Source organism: Saccopteryx leptura, chromosome 2 (genome assembly GCF_036850995.1).
Source record: "Saccopteryx leptura isolate mSacLep1 chromosome 2, mSacLep1_pri_phased_curated, whole genome shotgun sequence".
In the NCBI taxonomy this organism is placed as follows: Eukaryota; Metazoa; Chordata; class Mammalia; order Chiroptera; family Emballonuridae; genus Saccopteryx; species Saccopteryx leptura.
The window spans coordinates 20,744,169-20,760,330 of NC_089504.1; the positions used below are offsets into that span (position 1 = coordinate 20,744,169).

General features: G+C 55.2%; 1 protein-coding gene across 5 annotated transcripts; it reads left to right on the forward strand.

Moving 5' to 3' along the window:
- Positions 1-1,677: 1,677 nt before the first annotated feature.
- KIF12 (kinesin family member 12) lies at positions 1,678-9,700 on the forward strand. Of its 5 annotated transcripts, none has more exons than XM_066367350.1 (19): positions 1,678-1,917; positions 2,214-2,279; positions 2,370-2,448; positions 2,771-2,898; positions 2,973-3,048; positions 3,389-3,523; positions 3,693-3,828; positions 4,626-4,717; positions 4,842-4,992; positions 5,549-5,667; positions 5,751-5,855; positions 6,416-6,518; positions 6,598-6,688; positions 6,897-6,983; positions 7,803-7,893; positions 7,967-8,071; positions 8,662-8,762; positions 8,854-8,972; positions 9,284-9,700. In XM_066367350.1, the coding sequence occupies exons 3-19, from the start codon at positions 2,380-2,382 to the stop codon at positions 9,421-9,423; spliced, it is 1,848 nt and encodes a 615-aa protein (XP_066223447.1). In that variant the 5' UTR covers positions 1,678-1,917; positions 2,214-2,279; positions 2,370-2,379; the 3' UTR covers positions 9,424-9,700. The 5 variants fall into 5 exon arrangements, with proteins under 5 accessions (XP_066223447.1, XP_066223444.1, XP_066223445.1 ...); XM_066367347.1 differs by lacking the exon at positions 1,678-1,917 and adding an exon at positions 2,002-2,141; XM_066367348.1 differs by lacking the exon at positions 1,678-1,917 and adding an exon at positions 2,002-2,141 and having other exon boundaries at positions 4,845-4,992.
- The last annotated feature ends 6,462 nt before the right edge of the window (positions 9,701-16,162 follow it).

Here is a 16,162-nt window from a genome sequence, read left to right on the forward strand (position 1 = left end):
TGAACCCTGGGGCCATGGTGGCATAGTGCTCTGCTGCCCTCTAGCGAGGCCTGGAGATGCACCCCTGTGGGGTCCAGCCAGTTTCCACAAATGCCTTCCCTCTGTCCCTTCTCAACCACAGGGGCCTGCTGTTCTTGATTAAAAGAAACAATTTGGGAATAGAGGACAGGCTCAGAACATACAGTGAGGTACACATTCTGACCCAGGTTAGGGGCCTGGAGCAAAAGTCTCTACAAACACCTCATCACTCCCCAACATGTACATATTTGGTCTCTGCACTTTCCTCAAAATCCCTTCTGTGTGGCTCATTACAGTCCAGTCTGACATCGACAACAATCTGGTTAAACAAATACACTAAGATGTGAACGACTGATAGTCCTTAACCCTTTCAAGGGCATTTAAGCAACTGTTCACTTACTGGGCTTACACCTGAAGTAGGCAGACGGCCGCAGCCACATAGCACCAGGACTTGGAGCTCAGAGTTCCGGTTTGAACTTCTCAGTTCCGCCAGTGACAGCTGCTTTCTCCTTAGACAGCCTCCCCTGTTCTGTTTTCCTGTTTTGTTTTGTTTTTCATCTGAAAAATCAGGAATAGTAATTCTTGTCCTAGGATGAAAAAATATATCATAGATTAAGACATTTCAAATTGAAAGGAATCTTGACCAATCATCGGGGTTTTATTTTGGCTTTTAGATAAATCTTTACATATAAAAATCACTATTAAATATACTTCTCAACTTACAATCAGGTTATGGCCCAATAAACCCACAATAAGTTGAAAATTTGTTAAGTCTAAAATTCATTTAATAGTGCACTGTAGAGTATCGGCTGTTGACCCTCGTGACCGAATTTCCACTAACTACTGCTGCCTGACACCAGGAGAAAGTAGCCTACTGCATATCACTAGATCTTTTGAAAAAGAGCAAAATCCAGACTTCAAAGTAAGGTTTCTACTGCATTCTTATTGCTTTTTCACTATCGTAAAGTAAAAAAAAAAAAAAGAAAAGAAAAAAAGAATCCTAAATTGAACCATTGTAAGTCAGGGACCATCTATCTATACACTGTATCACTGAAATCTCAGAAAAACTAGCTAAAATCATTAACCTCTTTTTACAGGAAGGAAACAGGTTAAGAAAGAGGTAAATGACTTGCCCAAGTCTCTCTGGTATGTTAGTGGCAGAGCTGGGGACAAGTGGCTCTTCACTCTACCTATCTTTTCCTATAAATCCTTCCTGCTAGAAGGCCCTATAACCCTCACCTGCCACGCTCACCTCCCTTACCCTACAGGCCTCTGAACTGCACCCCCCAAACCCCTGCACACCTGAATTCCTAGCTGACTATGGGATTCCTCTCCCCGGTGCCCTGCATAGAGACTGGTACTGAATGGGTGAGTGCCCCACCCCTGCCCATTCACAGACACCTCTGCTGCTTTCATAAACCAGACCAGGAGAGGGTTGACCAACAGTTTTTGCCTTGGATCAGCCTTGGCATTGGAGAAGCAGGTGGCCCAATGTTTAATCAGATGCTTTGGGGCTTCAGTCTACTTAGTCAATAACTCAATACAGCCAGGTCTTCCTAGAGTGGAGACCTGGCCCCTCCCACCCCACTGGCCTCTCCCCACCCTGAGCCCTGGGATTCAAAGAAGCTGCAGCTGCTAGGGAGGCCGGACAGGAGAGGGGAGAGGAAGATTACAAAACTGGGGGAGTACATGAGTTTTGAGTAGGAAGAGCCTGGTCCATGCTCTGTCCAGGCTTGCTGTGTGGCCTTCCCATCCCTGCCTCAGTGTCCCTACCTGAACACAGAGGACGCTGGTCTGGGTGGTCTCTTCTGATAGGAGGAGGCAAAGGTAAAGGGTTCTCAGACTCCAGAACCTCCTCGCTAGAGGTCCCTAGCTTGGGAGGGACTTTCTCCACCAGAGGTGAGGGTGGGTAAATCTTTAACTAGCCCGCCCCGGGCAGGCCCGAGCCTTTCCGGATGGATGACTGCCTGGGAAGGGGGGATGGGGCGGGGGATGTAGGGTGTGTATAATCAGTCCCGGTGTGGTGGAGAAGGGAGGGTAGTGGGGAGGGAAAGGAACGAGGCTGGGGCAGAGCAAATCCCGTGAGCAAAGCAGGACATGGAAGAACGCGGATCCCCCGATGGGTAAGCGGAGAGTCTGGGAGGTTCGAGGAGTCTCTGGGCACAGGGATGGTTTTAACTCGCTTGCTGCCACAGGGACCCCGCGCGGAGCCTGGAGCAGGGGCCCGAGGGACCGGAAACGCCCATCCAGGTGGTGATCAGGTGGGTGTAGGTTGGCTTGCATGTGCCCGAGAGAGGAAGGAACCCAGGGAGACATCGGGATGGATCCTCCACCCTCCTGTCGGTCCCCAGGGTGCGTCCCATGAGCGCTGTTGAGCTGCGTCGAGGGGAACTGAGCGCACTGCACTGCTCAGGGACCAGGACTCTGCAGGTTAGAAATTTCTGCCAACCCCCCACCTCCTACCCCCTAAAAAACTTACGGGAGAACGCCTCCTCCCTTCCCCCAAGCAGCTTTGTCCAGGCCCGCCCTCCCCACGCCCCGCCCCCTGCTCCACGGCCCCGCCTCCCAGGCCCCGCCCTCCCCAGCCCCGCCCCTTCTCCACGGCCCCGCCCTCCCAGGCCCCGCCCCTTATCCACGGCCCGCCCTCCCAGGCCCCGCCCCTGCTCCACGGCCCGCTCTCCCAGGCCCCGCCCCCTTCTCCAGGCCCCGCCCTCCCCAGGCCCCGCCCCTGCTCCACGGCCCCGTCCCTCAGGTGAGTCCCCCGGGAGGGGGCCCCGACGTGGCCTTCCGCTTCGGCGTCGTGCTGGACGGGGCGCGCTCGCAGGAGGACGTGTTCCGGACGTGCGGCGTGCGGCGACTCGGGGAGCTGGCGCTGCGAGGGTGAGTGTGGCCCGGCGGACGGTCCGCACCCTCGCACTGCCCGGACCCCAGCCGCACACCCCTGCCGCCCGCAGCTTCTCGTGCACCGTGTTCACCTTCGGCCAGACCGGCTCCGGGAAGACCTACACGTTGACCGGGCCTCCTCCCCAGGTGGGCTGAGCGCAGGAAGAGCCCTCCAGGGTCAGGGGTCGGTCGGTGCGGAGCCGCCGACAGCTTAGGCTCCCAGAGGGAAGGAAGGGTCTTGGACAGTGCAGGTCAGCGCGGTGTATTTGCAGACAAGGAAACTGAGGCCCAGAGAGGTGAAGGGACTTGTGCAGTATGGAGCTCAAATTTTTTCCCTTTACTGACTAGCTCTCCGAGTGTGTTATCTGTAAAATGGAACTGAGAGTATGACTGTGAGAATTAAATAAGATGTTATGTAGGAACGGGGCATAGTAACTAAAGGAGCTAGAAAGGGTAGTTACTACTGCGGCAGTGTTTCTGCGCCCAGGGAGAGGGGGTGCCCGTACCCCCCAGCCTGGCCGGCATCATGCAGAGGACCTTCGCCTGGCTGTTGGACCGTGTGCAGCACCTGGGAGCCCCTGTCACTCTCCAGGCCTCCTATCTGGAAATCTACAATGAGCAGGTTGGGGACTGAGATGAGCAGAAATCACTCCATTGAATGGAGGCCTTGCTTCCCAAGGAGCTGGGGTCAAGGGGCAGAATAGGTGTGGGGGCAGTTGTCGGTGGTCGGTAAGGTCTGGGGGTGGGTGGAACCGGGGTCCCTTTCCTCACCCTCGACCCTCATCTCCCAGGTTCGAGACTTGCTGAGCCTAGGTTCTCCGCGGCCCCTCCCTGTTCGCTGGAACAAGACCCAGGGCTTCTATGTGGAGCAGCTGCGGGTGGTGGAAATTGGGAGTCTGGGGGCCCTGTTGGAACTTCTGCAAATGGGTACGTGCTACCTCGGGGGAGCTTTGGGGCCCAGGGGAAGCCCGGCCCTCTACTGTTTGCTGACTGCACTCGGGCTCCTGGCTGGAGCTGTGGATGATCAGAAATGACCCTTGTGAGAGCTAAGAGCCAGTGAAACGTTTCAGACACAGCCCAAGGATGGCCCCCTATTCTACCCTCAGACCTGCTGATTCTGCCTTCCAGACTCTTTCCGGACCCACTCCTCTTTCCAGCCCAGGACCTCTGCTTCAGTCAGAGCTCTTTTTTTTTGCTTCCTAGAGCTGTCTTCCCCGCTCAAGGCTGCCCCCTTCCAGTTTGTGTTCTATGCAGCAAACCACATCCCTCTTCCCCTCCAGACCTTCTGAACCCTTCAGTGTCCTAAGAGCAAAGGTCAGACCTCTTAGCCTAGCCTGTAGGGCCCCTCTGGGCCAGTCTCTTTTAGTCATCCAATATTTATTGAGCACCCACCCTGTCACAGGCATTGAGGACATTGAGACTCGGGGCTCCGCCCAGCATTCTGCCAGCTGATCTCTCTGCTCCCTCTCCCTCCCTCCACACAGCAACATGAGGAACTTTTATCAAATGTGGATCTGACTGATATTCTTACACTCAGTTTTCTCTGTCCCCCTCTCACCTGTTCAGGCTAGAGCACAATTGCATGTCCCATCATTCCCCTTTCCTGCCTCTGTACCTTTGCACAGGCTGGCCCCTCCCTCACAGGATGCCTTTGATTTTTTTATGTCACTAGTGACCACATGCTCTTCTTACCAGGTCCAGCTCCTGATGCTTTTCCCCTCCAGGTCTTAGCCGTCGAAGAAGCTCAGCTCACACCCTGAACCAAGCCTCCAGCCGAAGCCATGCTCTGTTCACACTCTATATCAGCCACCAAACTGTGAGTGCCCCAGCTTGGGGAAGGAGCTGGCCCAGGGCCACTTAGCAAGGGGCCACCTCTGGGTATGCACAGGAGGTCATTGTGGAAACCAAGTCCCTCTCAAGCCCTGATCCTGCCATCCCAGCAGAAGCCTCCTGTGGATCCCGGAGAACACCCTGTTGGTGGGAAGCTGTGCTTTGTCGACCTGGCAGGCAGTGAAAAGGTGGCAGCCACGGGATCCCGCGGGGAGCTGATGCTTGAAGCCAACAGCATCAACCGCAGCCTGCTGGCCCTGAGTGAGACCTGGGGCCACATCTGACTTCCTGATTTCCTCCTCCTGCCTGACCTGTAGCTGTCCACGAAGGCGGGGGTTGGGGGGAGGGTAGAAGGGGTGGTGGAACCAGAGAACCTATAGTGCATTAAGAGCTATAAGCCAGGAGCCACAGGCCTCCTTCTGGCCTCAACTTGCTGGTGACTCGTGCCTCCCCTCTGAGAACCTTGTTGATGAATCTAGAAACCCCCTAAACTTGATTCTGTTAGCAGAAAGGTACAGTCCAACTTGGGAGGTAGATGCATTCAGGTGCAGAGCATGAGCCCTCAGACATTCAAGCTGAGGCCCGGGGAGGGGAGGGGAGGGGAGATGACCTGCTTTCCCACCTGCCCCCCAGAGGGCCTTCCTCTGCTCCTCTTCATTCAGTCCATTTGTCAGACATTTCCCGAGGCCCTGCTGAGCGCCAGGCCCTTTGCTGGGCATTGGGGGCCTGGGGGAAATCCTGCTCTGCTTGGACCAGCTAGCTGCAGGACCTTGGGCACGGGGTGTGACCTTACTGGGCCTCACTACCCCCCCCCCAGGTCACTGCATCTCCCTGCTGCTGGACCCACGGCGGAAGCAAAGCCACATCCCCTTTCGAGACAGCAAGCTCACCAAGCTGCTGGCGGACTCACTGGGGGGCCGCGGGGTCACCCTCATGGTACCTGGGGGGGGGCTGGGAGGGAGGAGTGGGACCCGAACGAGGGGCATCTAGAGAAGAACACTCGGGGGTATCCTCCCCAGGTGGCCTGCGTGTCCCCCTCCGCTCAGTGCCTCCCTGAGACTCTCAGCACCCTGCGATACGCCAGCCGAGCTCAGCGGATCACCACTCAGCCACAGGCCCCCAAGGTGAACGGAGGGAGATGCAGGCAGAGAGGGACGGCAGGGGCGATGGCAGGGGTCAGCAGTAGTTGGGGCCTGAGTTGGTGTCACGGTTGAAATCTGAGATCGGGTCAGAGTTAAGATTAGAGTTGAAATCCTGATGATGGGGTCATGACTTGGTAGGGTGGGGTCAGGGTCAGGGTCAGGGCAGGTCCAAGGCTGGAGTCTGATTTGGTATCATGGTTAAGTCTGAGTTGAGTTGGGGTCTGAATTGGTTTGGGGTCAGAATCTGAACCAGGGTTTAGCCAGAGCTGAGTTTTAGGTTGGACTTGGAGCAGGGTCCAGCTTAGAGTGGGCCCTCCAGGCATGCAGCTGAGGCCATAGGCACTAATAGTTAGGACAGGGTACCCCCTCCAGGGGTTGGAGCCTTGTGCCAGGCTGCAAGGCTGCCAAGTGAAGCAGGGGCTGGGTTTAGGTGTGCAAACCCACTTGGGGGTGCACAGGAGGCCAGTCCCCACGCCCAGAGCCCTGTGCAATGCACCGCTTGTCCACCCACACGTGGCAGCTCTGGGCCTCCTTCTCTGCAGTCCCCTGTGGCAAAGCAGGCCGCGCGCTTGGAGACGGAGATACGGCAGCTCCGGGAGGAGAACCATCTCCTACGGTCCCAGCTGGGCCAGACAGACCGCAAGGGTATGCGCTCCCGGGGTGCAGACAGGATGTGGAGGGGTCTGGGCTCCTGTGAACCCAGCCATCTCCCCCTTCAACACAGTCTCTGGATTCAGTGGGAACCGAATGGCCTGGGCCCAGCAGAACCTCTACGGGATGATCCAGGAGTTCATGCTGGAGAATGAGCGGCTCAGGTAGGGCCCAGCAAGGGGCCCGGTGCCCACCCCTCACTGCTGGCTGCCTCTGCCCAGTGCCCACCCCTCACTGCACGCTGCCCCTCCCTGGTGCCTGACTCCTGGCCCCACCGGCCGGCTGGGGCTCATACTACACTGTAGTGAGGAGCTGACCAGTGCCCCCGCCAGCCCTGCTTCCTGTCACCTTCCTGGGGCCTCTTCTTCCCAGGAAGGAAAAGAGCCAGCTGCAGAGCAGCCGGGACCTGGCCCGGGATGAGCAGCGTGTCCTGGCCCAGCAGGTCCATGAGCTGGAGCGGTGAGCACGGCCCCCGCCCAGGGACAGGCCTTGGGACAGACGGCAGGGGGGAAGGGGTTAGCTTGATGGAATGGTTAAGAGCCTGATCTTGGATCCAGACCACCGGGGTTCAAATTCCAGCTCTGTCACCTACTAGCTGTATGGCCTTCAGTGAGCCATGTAACCTCCCTCTGCCTGGGTTTCTCATCTGTAAAATGGGATGATACAGTGCCTGCCTTACAGGGTTGTTTTAAATATTGGGGCAAATGAGTTCATTTGTGAAGCATTACGGATGGTGCCTGGCACACGGTCAGTTCCCCCGAGTGTTTGCTAAAACGGGGATGTGGGGCCAGTCTGGTGGTAGGGTTGAGAGCTGCATACACCGACTCCACTCTTCTTTCTCTCTCTTTTTTTATTTTTTTTATTTTTTATTATTATTATTATTATTTTTGTATTTTTCTGAAGTGAGAAGCAGGGAGGCAGAAAGACAGACTCCTGCATGTGCCCAACTGGGATCCACCAGCATGCCCACTAGGGGGCGATGCTCTGCCCATCTGGGGCATTGCTCCATGGCAACTGAAGCCATTCTAGCATCTGAGGCAGAGGCCATGGAGCCATCCTCAGCACCTGGGCCAACTTTGCTCCAATGGAGCCTTGGCTGTGGAAAGAGAAGAGAGAGATAGAGAGAAGGGAAAGGGAGAAGGGTGGAGAAACGGATGGGCGCTTCTCCTGTGTGCCCTGGCCGGGAATCTAACCTAGGACTTACACATACCAGGCCAACGCTCTACCACTGAGCCAACTGGCCAGGGCCCCACTGTTCTTTCTAATTGTTCTTTCTAGGCGCCTCTTCTCTGCCTGCTACCTTCACCAGCCTAACCTTGGCCCAGTCCCACCATGTGCCTGTGTGATGCTGACGACTCCCTCCTGCCATGTGAGTCTCTACCCAGCCTAAAGGGGGGGGGGGAGCAGGGTTGACAGGGAGCCTCTGACACGCCCTCTTGCAGACCCTGCCACCCCTCTGCTCCTGCCCCTGCTGCCACCGCTGCCCCTTGTGCCAAGCACCGCGAGCCCACTGGGCCTGCCCACGGAGGGAGCTCCACCTGCCCCAGGTAGGAAAGGCCAGGGCAGAGGTGAGGGAAGTCTATTAGAACTGGAGACCTTGAGCTAGGGGGTCAGTCCAGGAGGCTCCAGAGCTCCAGGGCCACCAGGGTCCCAGGGTCCCAGGCTGGGTCATGGGGGCAAGTGGCTGACTTTTGGGTCCTGCCCAGGGTTCAGAATCGCTGTTTACTTTGGCACCCACTCCTCACGATCCTGCCTCCTTTTCGGAACTCACTCTGCCATTTGCTTATCCGTTCATTCTCTGACATAGTACTCAGTTATGCATTTGCCTATTCATGTGTTCACTCACTAGCTCACTGACTCTTCCCTAAGCTCTTTGCTTTGTATCAGCCTCTGTTCTGGGCACTGAGGATTCAGGTATAGACCAGACATGGTTCCTGTCCTCAGAGAGTACATTACAAGGGCCACCCACTGCCCACAGAAGTGACCAAGACCCCATTCCTTTATGCCCATCTGACATTCTTGGTGCCCCGTGGAGCAGGTGGGGCAGGGATGGCGGAGTCATGGTCAGCACCAGGGAAGTGGGGCCCAGAGAGGCAGGGCTGAGGCCACTCAGGGTCAACTCTGGCTTTTCCTGCAGGTGTTTGGCCCTAAGGCCCCAGAGGGTGTGCCCCTGTCTGCTCGGCCCCCACCCTGGGCACCCCCACGCAGCCCTGGCTCGGCCAAGTGCCCAAGAGAGAGGTGGACCCAGCCCTGGGGCACCGGGGTGGGGGGGGGAGGAGGCCTGGGAACTCGAAGGCTCATCTCCCACCCCCAACTCACCCTGGCCCAGGGGTCACAGCGACTGGACTCAGACCCGAGTGCTGGCAGAGATATTTACTGAGGACAAGGTGGTACCTTCTGCACCTCCCCTGCCCGTGGGGCCTCCAGACGCATCGCCAGTGCTGAGAGGTGAAGGGGGGAGAGAGGGAGAAGCCCCTGGTGTTTTCTGTGATCTCAGGCCAGAACCTGCTCTCTCCAGACCTTAGTCTTTCCATGTCTGAAATGGGGTACATATTGAGAGGCCATTTCTAAGGCCTTTCTCGTTTCCAAAGTTGGAATTCTCTTCGTAGGGCCACCATCACCCCCAGAGGTATACCAGAGCCCATGGTGTACGGGGGGTGGGGGGCAGGGGTGGTGGGTACCACTGAGGCTCCCCCGAGCATGTAGGGACCTGATGAACCCAGAGATGCACGGGCCTCGAGTTTCACCACGCCCCTCAGGTGCGGCCACGGTTCCAAACCTGGCCCGGAGACTAGAGGCCCTCCGAGACCAGATCGGCAGCTCCCTGCGACGAGGCCGCAGCCAGCCACCCCCCAGTGAAAGCTCTCGGAGCCCTGGCCGGGTCCTCCCTCCCTGCTGAGGGCTCAATGGAAACCCAGGAGGCCACGTGGGACCGCGGGCGGGACTCTCTGCTCTGGGGCTTCAGCCTCCCCATCTATTAAGTGGGGAGAGCAGCTGCCAGTCCATTCTGCAGCCGGCCTGGACTAAGACAGTTCCAGGGGACCAGGGGGTGAAGGCTAGAGGGCAGTTTGGGGGAGCAAAGGGAGGGCACCACCCCAGACCATGAGAAATGAGCCTGGATTCAGGAGAAGCTAGGCAGCAGGTGATGAAATATACATACCAATAAAGAGGTCTCAGCGCCACGTCTGGTTGGTCCTGTCCTTCAGGTAGTCACTCATTGCCCATGGGGACATCCCGGGGGGGGGGGTTCTGTGGAGTCTGAGGAAGAAGAGGCAACGATTCTCAGCAGAAGTGTGTGTCCCCTTCTGATCAGGAATGTTCTAGGTCCCCATCTCCTTTCGCGTATTACATGCATTTTAATTGAGCAACTATTATACAATCACTGGGACAGCATGGGGAAATGGAATGTTGAGCACCTCCAGGAAGGAAACCTGAAGGAAATCGATTTGTTCTGGAGCTGGGGCAGGTGGTGGACTGAGGGGCTTGCCCTTCTGTGCTGGCTACATCCTGGGCAGGTGCCGGAGGGATCATGAGCCCTGAGTTCTGATGCAGCAGACTTGCTCTGAGACCCCGGGCAAGCCCTGCACCCTCCCTAGACCACTGTCTGGGTCTGCTTCCAGTCAGTTAGTGGGGGGCACGGCTCCCTGTCCTGCTGAGCTCTAGTGGGGGTCAGGGAGGTGAGCAATCTCACGATTCTTGGTAAAGTGCCCCCCAGGGTTCAGTAGGTGCACAATCAGGGGGAAGTCAGGATGTGACATGAGAAACTGGAGGTGCTGGTGGGAGGACCTCATCACAGAAAGAGCCCGAGGCTAACCTGATTGTCCCCCTTTATAGAGTTGGGGCTTGTCTTGAGGGCAAAGGGGAGCCCCAGAGACGCCTGGAGGTATCGCCAGTGTAGATTTGCCTTTAGGTCACACTAGCCGCTGTGGCAGGCGGACGGATTGGTGAGGGTGAGCTGGAGACAGGGGGACCGGTAAGATTAGCAGGGACGCGGGACGCACTGGAACTCCTCAACCAGAACTCCTCAGGTTGGAGGCCCCTGAGCCCTGGAACTGGGCTCCAGCAGGGCCCCGAACAGGCCCGCCTCAGTCCCAGGCATGGGGAGCACCGAGGAGCAGCAGGCCAAGGCCAGGGGCAGCCAGGGCGTCGCGGGAGCCTGGGGATGCCCGTGGGGAGGGCTCCAGGTCGTCACCGGAATGCTGCTCAAACCTGCCCACAGGCCTGGCCCAAGGAGATCAAGTCCCGTTGCTCCCACCCCACTGCCCAATCAAGACTGGGCAAGAACAGACCCAGTGCTCGCCTACCCGCCACGCTGAAACGTAGTCTTGGGCAAGCTCCCTAATCACGCCCTCCTATCCCCAGAGGATGAAGACCCATCATGGGTAAAAGCAAGGCGCCTCACAGCTACACTTGAGCATGCTGTGTGACTTAGGGCAGGCTACTTGGCCTCTCTGAGCCTTCCTCACTGTAGGGCCTCTTGACTGAGTCTCTGCAGGCCTGGCCCCTGAAATGAACCAGCCAGGTCAGCCCAGATTGGAGCCCCCAGCGTGGCCAGGAAGGGAAAGACAAGATTTGTGACAGCATTTGGGATGTTCAACAGTGGTGACTGAGGATGGCCAGTGGCCCTGGAGGCAGAGCCCAGGGATGTGGGGTCACAGGAGACACCGTGGGCCCCTGGGCCAGATAGAGGTCGCTGTGGTGAAGTCCACAGACTGAGCCACACAAGTTCAAATCCCGGCGCCATCACTTATCCGCAAGTGATCCATGGCAGGTGACTTAACGACTGGGAACCTGAGTGGCTTCATCTGCAGAATGGACACAGTAACAGTAGCCCCTCACGGGATGGTCAGGGGGATTAAATCCACAGCCGCAAGAGAGCATGAGGCTTTGCCCGTTCCAGACAAGTCAGCCAAAGGCAACTTGTAGTCAACAAGACAATTCGATGGAATTGACAGTCTGGGTTTAAAAAGATAATAATTCAACAAATATACTGCTCACCAAAATTAGGGGATATTTCAAAATGACTATGAAGCGATAAAATAGCCCCTAATTTTTGTGAGCGGTATATTTAGTGAGGACCCACTTTGGGCCAGCATTGAACAAAAGCACGAGAATCCTTCCCCTCGTGGAACACAGACAAAATGCAAGAAAATGGGCAAAATACGTGGGAAGTCAGTGATAAATGTCATGGAGCAAAATAGAGTGGGGAGGCCCATCTGCCAGGCAGGAGCAGTTGTGATTCAGGGGACAGGAGAGGTCTCACACAGGTGACCTTTGTGCAGAGACGTGAAGGAGGGGAGAAGGGAGCTTGATTCACGCGGTAAAGTCCCTTTTTCTACTCTAGGTAATACTGATGTCACACCAGCTTGGGTGGCTGGCCAGGTTTGAGCCTGGGCTCCTGCCCTGCCCAGAGCCCTTATCTCATTCCCTGTGGCGATGCTCGCTGGGAGGTCCCCAGCCTCAGGCGGGGGAGGCTCCTGGCACTGAGCGTGAGACTTGCCTCAGCTGCCCTGGGAGGATGGACAGGGACCACCCAGGGGGACCCTGGCTGTTGCCAGTTCATTTGTGTCTGGATGACTCCCTCTCCTGCGGAGCCAGCCACAATTCTCCAGTTCCCGGGGTCCAGCTCCGCCACCCCCACCCCCACCCCCGCTTACTTCCTCAGACTTATGGGGATAAGTCTCCACCCACCCACCCTACCTCACCCCCGTCTCATAAGCCACAGTCCTCACTCTAGAACTGCCACTTGTCCAGAATCCCCAGACATTAGAGGAATTCCGTAGCACCTAGCACTGTATCAAGACTTCAAATCCGGTGGTTCTTATGAGAACTTGTAGACTGCAGGACATTTCTGACACCCTGGAAGCTTATAGGCCTTCCTCAGAATGCTGGAATCTGGGGCCAGTTCTTTGGCCCCATGAAATAAGGCAATAGTTCTCCAGAACAGTCAAACTTAGGAGATGGGATCAGGTACCTCAGAACATTAGAACTGGGAGTAGCTCGCCTGACCAGGTGGTGGAGCAGTGGATAGAGCGTTGGACTGGGATGCGGAGGACCCGGGTTCGAGATCCCGAGGTCGCCAGCTTGAGTGCGGGCTCATCTGGTTTGAGCAAAGCTCACCAGCTTTGACCCAATGTCGCTGGCTTGAGCAAGGGATTACTTGGTCTGCTGTAGCCCCACGGTCAAGGCACATATAAGAAAGCAATCAATGAACAACTAAGGTGCCGCAACAAAAAACTAATGATTGATGCTTCTCATCTCTCTCCGTTCCTATCTATCCCTCTCTCTGACTCTCACTCTGTCTCTTAAAAAAAAAAAAAAAAAATCCCAAAACACTGTAGAGATTTTCCAGAGTTCCAAATCCCTAAAAGATCTCTCTGAAATTTTACAACATTGTATAGAAGTTGGGAGGAATTCTCTGGAGTCTTTGGCTGGGTGGGGGTGGGAATGTTCACCAGAGCTCAGAGGGGCATCCAAAAGTTTCTAGAATGCTGGCCAACCTAGAGTGTGACTGATATGTCTAGAATCCTGTTTGAGCTCTCCAGATCCTTGGGGACCCCGACTTTTAGCCCAGGCAGGGTGGATTATAGGACAGCACAAGCTTCAGGGAGAGCACTCCTGTGGATACATGTGTTTAAAAGGCTATGAGCCTGACCAGGCAGTGGTGCAGTGGGTAAAGCGTTGGACTGGGATGTGGAAGACCCAGGTTTGAGATCCCGAGGTCGCCAGCTTGAGTGTGGGCTCATCTGGTTTGAGCAAAAAGCTCACCAGCTTGAGCCCAAGGTCGCTGGCTCAAGCAAGGGGTTACTCGGTCTGCTGAAGGCCCGCGGTCAAGGCACATATGAGAGAGCAATCAATGAACAACTAAGGTGTTGCAACGCGCAACGAAAAACTAATAATTGATGCTTCTCATCTCTCCATTCCTGTCTGTCTGTCCCTGTCTCCGACTCTCTCTCTCTCTGTCTCTGTAAAATAAAATTTAAAAAAGGCTATGAGGTCTCATCCAGGCAACCAGCCCCAGGTGAGTCCTGGGGCTCACCTCCCAAGAGGTGAGTGCACGTGAGAGTCTGTGAAGACCCTACAGCAAGAACATCCTGCCCTCATCTCTCTGTCTGCTTTGGCCACTCCAACCTTCTCTTACAACCCAGATGGGCCCAGCTCTCTCTCCCTCAGGGTCTTTCTTCCCTTTGTCTAATGACAGATTTGCCCCAAATTTAGATTTATTTAATGTTATATACAACAGGTTCATTTCAGCCACTTTGAAGGATATTTTGGGTCCTCTTAGATGACTTTTTCCATTTCTGTTTTCTTGTCAAGCTTCCAAAGACTCATCTTTTTTTTATTGTAAGCAGACGAACAGGTGAGGCCAGGTTGGGCAGGTAGCGGACGGTCCTGCTATGAAACAAGGAGCAGCAGCTACTGGAATTTGTAGATGGTCGGTGCTGTGGTTGGGACCAGGACCGGCGTCAAGAGACCTGGGTTGTAAGCATCCTGCAACACATCTACTATGTGAGCCAGACCCGCGCCCTGACCATCACTGCCATCTGTGTCGGATGGCCATCAAGGAAGACCTTTGGAAGTTGGCCAGAGGTGTCTTCCTCAAGAACCTTCATTCACCTCATGGCTCCGATCACACTACCTCTCACCCATCATACATTTACTAAGTCCCTACTTGAAGGCTGGGCCTGAACAACTGGGCAGGGGGACCCTGGCTGACCTGTTCCCAAGGAGCTTTCAGACAATTGGGGGAAAGGGACCATAAAAGTGACAATTGCTAGCAGTGGAATAAATAACAATTAGCAAGAATTGTTCCCAGTATTTGCCATATATTAAGTCATTCATTTCTCATAACAACTCTGTGAAGTCCGTACTATTATTATTCTCATGTTGCAGTGAGGAAACCAAGGGAAGAAGAGGTTTGGGAACTTTTCCAGGGTCATGCAACTAGTTGGTGGCAGGAGTGGGATATGTACTGGGGTGATCTGGCTCCTGAACACGTGTTCTCAACCACCATGTCATGTGCCATCCTGTAGGACCACAGAGGAAGGGCAAATAGAGGAGCAGTTTCTGTCCGACTCAGAAACCTCTGAGCACATGGGGCAGCCTCCCTGAAAAGGCTGGTCTCCCATCGAAGCCCAGCACAGCCCAGCAAGAACCGACCATGCCGAGGTCTCTGACGAGGTAGAAGAGGGACTTCCCAAGGTCTTTTCCCTTCATGGAGGTGAACAGCCCTGGGTGAAGAGCTGGGTGCTCTCCAGGCCACGGAACCTTGGGCACCCACTGCCCCTGCCTCAGTCTTTCCACATGCAGCTGTGGGAGACTGGGCAGGTAGGTAAGGTCTTTTTGAACCTTAATCTCTCCTCTGTCAAGTGGGGATGAGGTTGGTTTACCCTGCAGGAAGTTAATAAGCACCCATCGGGGATGACGTGAGGATTGCAAGAGTGGGTCCATATAAACTTTTTAGGATAGACCCTGGCACGCGGGCAGTGCTAACTAAATGCTAGTTGCTATTACCATCTTTATTACTAATGGACGCTCCCAGCACAAACATTCTGCCATTCTTGTGCTCACAGGAGAGGAACTGCTTTCATGGCTAGACTCTGGTTATAAAGACTCATAAACTCGTTGACATCCAGCTCTGCTGGCTCCTTCCTACAAGGATTCTTCCAGGGAGAGAAGTGGCCATTCAGGACTTTACCCAATGGAAGAGCCAGGGACGGTTCCTGCTGCCTGTGCAGGGCAGCTGATTGGGAGACATTCATTTGTCTTCACTGAAGAAAGGCTGGTGGGACTTCCCAAAGAGTCTAGCTTGCCTTGCGGTTTCAGAAAAGAGTTATTTTAGTCCCTCCAAGGACATTGGGTGACGTCAACTCGGTCAGCCAGGGGCCTAGCCGGCACCTGGAGGACCTGCTTGAATGGACAGATAAGACCAGCTGGGAAGAGCAGGAAATGCCTGTCCTCTTCCTGGATGCAGACAGGACTTTGGAAGTTTATGCCTTTGGGAGCCCTTTCTTCAGGGTCACAAAGGGAACCAGACCCTGGGCCATAGGCTCTGTCTCCAGGGCAGCCAGAACTCAAGGACACTCAGCTCCAAAGAGGTCACTTTTTGTTTCTCCAAACTAAGCACCCCCCTTCTCTCATAAAAAGGAAGCTAACTTGACAACACCTCAGGGCACCCAGGGCACCCCTACCCGGGGCTACTAGCATTCAAGATTTGCTAGGCTCTCTCCAAAGAGCAAGAACGTGACATGTTTCTCATCATCTAATTTTTCTACACCTACTATGAGCTCTTTTTTTTTTTTTAATTTTTATTTAATTATTTTTACAGTGACAGAGAGAGAGACAGATAGGGACAGACAGACAGGAACGGAGAGAGATGAGAAGCATCAATCATCAGTTTTTCGTTGTGACACCTTAGTTGTTCATTGATTGCTCTCTCTCATATGTGCCTTGACCGTGGGCCTTCAGCAGACCGAGTAACCCCTTCCTTGAAGGGAGCCTTGCTCAAACCAGATGAGCCCGCGCTCAAGCCGGTGACCTTGGGTCTCGAACCTGGGTCTGTCGCATCCCAGTCCAATATTGTATCCACTGCACCACCACCTGGTCAGGCTACTATGAGCTCTTTTTAACCCCATTTA